The sequence below is a fragment of the Otolemur garnettii genome, unplaced genomic scaffold (genome assembly GCF_000181295.1).
Source record: "Otolemur garnettii isolate 467f Iridium unplaced genomic scaffold, OtoGar3 scaffold00020, whole genome shotgun sequence".
NCBI classification, from domain to species: Eukaryota; Metazoa; Chordata; class Mammalia; order Primates; family Galagidae; genus Otolemur; species Otolemur garnettii.
In genome coordinates this window covers 200,035-206,204 of record NW_003852415.1, presented here as the reverse complement: position 1 = coordinate 206,204, position 6,170 = coordinate 200,035, and the positions used below count along the sequence as shown (strand labels likewise).

The 6,170-nt window shown below is 42.0% G+C and overlaps 1 protein-coding gene across 1 annotated transcript in view; it reads right to left on the bottom strand.

Annotated features, from left to right (window-relative positions):
- Window positions 1–2,705: 2,705 nt before the first annotated feature.
- ACOT4 (acyl-CoA thioesterase 4) overlaps window positions 2,706–6,170 on the bottom strand; it is a 4,413-nt gene continuing 948 nt past the window's right edge. Inside the window, exons 2-3 of the mRNA XM_012803480.2 lie at window positions 4,459–4,661; window positions 2,706–3,501 (exon numbers count right to left, since the gene is read on the bottom strand). Of these exons, the coding sequence (XP_012658934.2) occupies window positions 2,896–3,501; window positions 4,459–4,661 (809 nt within the window). The 3' untranslated portion in view covers window positions 2,706–2,895. The remainder of the gene's footprint in view (window positions 3,502–4,458; window positions 4,662–6,170) is intronic.

The window sequence follows — 6,170 nt, the reverse complement described above, 5'->3', positions numbered from 1 at the left end:
TTTTTTTTTGCAGTTTTTTTGGCTGGGGCTGGGTTTGAACCTGCCACCTCTGGCATATGGGGCTGGTGCCCTACACCTTTGAACCACAGGTGCTGCCCATGTTGAATTAATTTTTGTAAGTGGAGAAAGGTATGGGTTCAGTTTCAATCTTTTACACGTGGTTATCTAGTCCTCCCAGCACCATTTATTGAACAGGGGGGATTCTTTCCCCCAGTGTATGTTCTTATTTGGTTTATCAAAGATTAGGTGGCTTTAAGATGTTAGTTTCATCTCATGGTTTTCTGTTTGGTTCCAGATGTCTGTGTCTGTATTTTTGTGCCAATACCATGCTGTTTAGATCACTATGGCCTTGTAGTACAGCCTACAGTCTGGTAGGCTGATGCCCCCAGCTTTGTTTTTATTACTAAGAATTACCTTAGCTATATGAAGTTTTTTCTGTTCCATACAAAATGAAGAATTATTTTTTCCAAGTCTTCAAAGTATGATGTTGGTATTTTAATTGGGATGGCATTGAATCTGTAGATTTCCTTGGGAAGTATAGACATTTTAGTAATGTTGATCCTTCCCACCCATGAACATGGTATGTTCTTCCATTTGTTAATATCTTCTGCTATTTCTTTTCTTAGGGTTTCATAATTTTCTTTCTTTTTTTTTTTGAGACAGTCTCACTATGTCACTCTTGGTAGAGTGCCATGGTGTCACAGCTCACAGGAACCTCAAACTCTTGGGCTTAAGCAATTCTCTTGCCTCAGCCTCCCAAGTAGCTGGGACTACAGGCACCCACCACAGTGCCTGGCTATTTTATTTTGGTTGTAGTTGGCCTGGGCTGGATTCGAACCTGCCAGCTCTGGTGTATGTGGCTAGCACCCTAGCTGTTGAGCTACAGGCACCAAGCCTCATAATTTTCTTTATAGAGGTCCTTCACCTCTTTTGTTAGGTGTATTCCTAGGTATTTCATTTTCTTTGAAGCTACTTTGAAGTGAATTGTGTCCTTGATTAGCGTTTCATCTGGCTGTTATTGGCATATACAAAGGCTACTGATTTGTGGCTACTGATTTTATATTGTAAGACATTACTATATTTTTTGATCACTTGCAGAAGTCTTGTGTGACTGAGTCTTTTGAGTTCTCTAGTATAAGGTCATATCATTGACAAAGAGAGTTTGACCTCCTCTGCCCCCATTTGGGTGCCATTTATTTACTTCTCTTGCCTGATTATATTGGCTAGAAATTCTAGCATTGTGTTGAAAAGTAGTGGTGATAGAGGACAACATTGTCTAGTTCCAGTTGTAAGTGGAAAATCTCTCAGTTTTACTCCATTCAATATAATATTAGCTGTGGGTTTGTCATAGATGGCTCTGATCATGTTAAGAAATTTACAACCTTGGCCTATATTCTTTGGTGTTCTAATTAGAAAAGGAGGCTGAATATATTTTTTTTTAAGGACAGAGTCTCACTTTATTGCCCTTGGTTGAGTTCTATGGCGTCACAGCAAACCCCAACTCCTGGGCTTAGGCGATTCTCTTGCCTCAGCCTTCCGAGTAGCTGGGACTACAGGCGCCCACCACAATGCCTGGCTATTTATTGTTGTAGTTTGGCTAGGGCCAGGTTCAAACCCACTACCCTAGGTATATGGGGCTGGTGCCCTAACCACTGAGCCACAGGCACCGCCCAGGAAGCTGAATTTTATTGAACGTTTTTTTGCATCTATAGAGAGGATCATAAGGTCTTTGGTTTTGCTTCTTTGGTATGATGAATTATGTTTATGGACTTGTATATGTTAGACCAGCCTTGCATAACTGGGATAAAACCTAAATGATCATGATGCATGACTTTTTAAATGAGAAGCTGTAATCTATTGGCTAGGATTTTATTGAGAATTCTTTGCATCTGTATTCATTAGTGCAATTGATCTCAAGTTCTCCTTTTCAGTTGAGTCTTTTCCTGGTTTTGGTATCAGGGTGATCCTCGCTTTCTAGAATGTGCTGAAGAAGAGACCTTCATTCTCTATTTTTTGGAATAATTTCTCAACATACAGCTATAAGGTCTTCTTTGATGTTTTGATAGAATTCTGGTGTGAAGCCATCCAAACCAGGGCATTTTTTTTGTTGGGAGTTATGTCTTTAAAAATTCCATGAACAATTTTACTGTGATGTGTTATTCTTCCTGGGGTTTATAGTGTTATTTGAAAATATGGCTTGATGTCTTTGACATCAGTTTTGGCAAATTCCCAGCCATTTTCTCTTCAAATATACAATGATTGTAGCCTGAAGACAAGGAAAGGGAAAAATGACTCCTCTAAGATTATCATGCTATGATTTTCTCAGGTCCATTACTGAAGCCAGGAAGTGAGAAGGAAAATAGATCACAGTCATTCATTCGAGGAACAGTGTTTACACTTAGCTATTCTAGAGGCAGACGCCCCTAACTCCTCCTCTCAGAGGATCTTCTCTGACCTCTAGAATGAAAAGGTCAGCTGCCTTTCCTTATATCAACACCCATCTATCTCTATGCTTTTGGCAAAGACAATTCTACCCTACTACCAATAGCTCAAAAGCAAACAGTGGATGACCATTCTCTCACAGTGACAGAGAAAGTCAACAGCTTTAAAACTCATCTATGACTTAAAACGTTAACTAAAAAAATAAAAAGAGAAAGAAAACACAAGTTTTTAAGAGTACAGATGCTTTTAATATTTCTGTGTTATACATAGCTGAAACTTCAAGTATGTTTTACATTAGTAAAATTAATGGTAAAACTTATTCAATCAAGTTACCTAAAATACACCATAAATGGTAAAGATGGGAATTGAATGTTATCCATGATGCGTCTGATTCACACGGGGTCACTGAAGATTAGAAACTAACCTTGAATCTCTCAGGTTAACAACAATGCATTACAATTTGGAGAAAGCTCGCTTCTGGGTACCTCCCAGATGTCTGTAGAAGAAGGATAGAATTTGATTCCAAGCATCTACCTGGGCCCTAGAATGGAGCCTAGGCTCTCCACCCCAGACCACAGGTTTGTTCAATAACGTATGAAAGGAAGCTGGGCACATGGGGAAGTAAGGAGGCTCAATGTAATGCCCAGTCCCAGGGTAACAGATGATCTTGGGTTTCTCCTTTCCATGGGCCTGTAACCGTTCAGAAGCCATATGAGCATATAACTCACTCCTCCAGTTGTGGTCATCCTGACCAACAATGAAGAGGATGGGCCCCTGGGCTTTCTCTATTGGAATCATGCTGGGGTTCTCATACCCCCCAGCCATTTCATTTCCTATGTCCACAATGTCCAGGAGGCCTGAAAAAGTTACTTTGGTTCTCCTCAGGTCATAGCCCAATGGAGGGATAGTGGTCTGCTTATAGTGTATGCCTCTCTTTCCACCGGATGCAGATCCATTGATGGAAACTGTGGCTGAGACATTGTTCAAGAATGAGGCCATTGAGAGACAAATATCAGCCCCCAGAGAAATGCCCAAAAGCCCAATACCTGGGCCCTTTACCTAGAAGAAAAGAAGAGAGAAGAATTAAAAACTCATCTAACACAAAAATATTTTTCTGGAATGCAACTAGAGATGTTGCTAGCTAATGCTAGCTAATGAATCTGGGAATTATCCACAAGAGAATTAACCACAGATGACAGTGGAGTTTCTTCCCAGGTATTAAATATCTGGCTGCACATATGGCCAACAAATCTTAAACGCCTTGGCATATTTGATAATGTCCAGAGGATCATCCACCATAGAAAGCTGAGCTGCATGGAGCCTATCAAGTTCAGGGCCTCATTCAGGTAGCCCTGATACAAGTCTTAACAAGGTTGTGTATCCAATAGTGCAGGTGTCCTCAAACTACGGCCTGCAGGCCACATGTGGCCCACCTAGGACATTTATCCGGCCCGCCGGGTGTTTTTGCCACCACTCTCTGTCCTGCTTAGTAGCCGACTCATCCCGGGGCCAGAGGGACAGTGAATTGGCCCCCTGTTTAAAAAGTTTGAGGACACCTGAAATAGTGTATATCTAAAATTCTGTTCCAAGATGTGAATCATTGATCAATCCCCATCAACGTATACTGGTAAATGATTATAATGCAAGGCTAAGGTGTCCAAATAAGTAGTTCTTAGCTTCTGAAAGGAATGGACAAATGCTGATGAAAATCTGAGAACATAATCTGACATCAGAAAATTAAAGTGTGCAAAGATAATGAAAGTTTGATTTGGATTAGAAAGGGATTTTATTATTACTAAATTAAATCTTACATAGATTTTATGATTAATACTATATTATGAATCTATTAGATCAACTCTAAATAAGTGGTTGAAAGCTGGCACCTTCAACCAAGGAAGTCACCAAAAGAAATCTCCTTTGTGAAAGAAAATAGCAGCATCGCTGCACCTAGTACAGGTGACACCCTCCATGGAAATGTTTCTAGAAAGCCTGATTAAATAAAGGATATGGGAGAACCTGAGGGTGCTGAAGCATGTAGCACAAGGCTTCTTCAAAGTACTCCAAGTGTATGCCATCCATTTGCTTGGGGAGATCTTCAAAGTCATAATAAGCTAAAGCCAATGTGGCAAAACCATGGCCAGCCAGAAGGCTGGCTCGATATTCCAACAGGCCCCCTCCAAGACCAAAGATGTCAATGATCCCTGGGAAGGGTCCAGGTCCTAGAAAACAGAAATTATAAAGGCAAGGCATTATGCAATTTAAAGACTTTGCTTTCCTTTACACACCATTCTAAATCCTAAATCTAGTGGGCTTCTGTAATTGAAGGAAAGACAGCAAATGCCTGAGTCATTACTGGGAAGGGATACGAAGGTCCTTGGAGACAGAGAAATCTAAAACCCAGAGTACCTTCTCATGGATGATTTGACCCTCCAGATGATTCTATGGTAATTGATTGGCAAGATTCTAAGAATCTTTAAGTGACAAAGTCTTTTGTTAATGAATAAATATATCATGGAAGGAGGGATTTCATATTTTAGACAGTGTTAACTCAGTGTACTATTGAAAACTGGACACAGAATTAACAATCTGGGCTGGGTGTGTGGGGGGGGTGCATTGGCTCAGGCCTGTAATCCTAGCACTCTGGGAGGAGGAGGCAGGTGACAGTAGGAGGTAGCTTGAGCTCAGGAGTCTGAGACCAGCCTGAGCAAAGCGAGATCTCTCTCTACTAAAAATTAAAAAACTAGCCAGGGCTCCACACCTGTAGCTCAGTGGTTAGGGTGCTGGCCACATTCACTGGGACTGATGGGTTCAAACCCAGCCTGGGGGTGCTAAACAAACAAACAAAAAATTTCCTGGTGTTGTGGTGGGAACCTGTAGTCCCAGCTATGTGGGAGGTTGAGGCAAGAGGATCACTTGAGTCCAAGAGTCTGAGGTTGCTGCGAGCTATGATGCTGAGGCACTCTACTCAAGGTGACAAAGTGAGGTTCTGCCTCACACACACACAAAAAGAATTAATCTGAATCGAATCTTTTGGTGTGTGTGTACTGATATTTCAGACATCTATTTTAAAAAAGAGGAAAGAATTAGAAATATCTAGAGATGGCTTTAGGTGAGGAAGGCATAGTGTTGGTATTATGATCTGTAGTAAAGCCAGCCATGAAGAAGTGGAGAAAAGGCCCAGTGTGCCCAGGACAGTAGGGAAGACATGGCAACAAACTCCTTGACTGTGAGTTTTTTGTCTAAGAACAGTGGGGCTGATGTAGGGGAGTGCTTAATAGCACAGAGGACAGTGCACCTACCAACCTGCCACTAGCTTGTTTGTTTTTTTTTGAGACAGAGTCTCACTATGTCGCCCTTGGTAGAGTATCTTGGCGTCCCAGCTCACAGCAATCTCCAACTCCCGGGCTTAAGAGATTCTCTAGCCTCACCCTCCCAAGTAGTTGGGACTACAGGTACCCGCCACAATGCCCCACCATTTTTTAGTTGTAGTTGTCATTGTTGTTTAGCAGGCCCAGGCCGGGTTTGAACCCACCACCGGCTAGCGTCCTAACCGCTGAGCTATGGGCGCCGAGCCCTGACACTAGCTGTCAATCTGCAGTGTCAAACAAACGCACACTGCAGAACTAAATATCAAAATCCTCCGTTGTGATCGAGTGGCTACTGGCAGTCAATGCCAGCTTTTCCGACCTGTCTCCAGAGCCAAACCCCAGCTGGAGCAGCACAAAAGC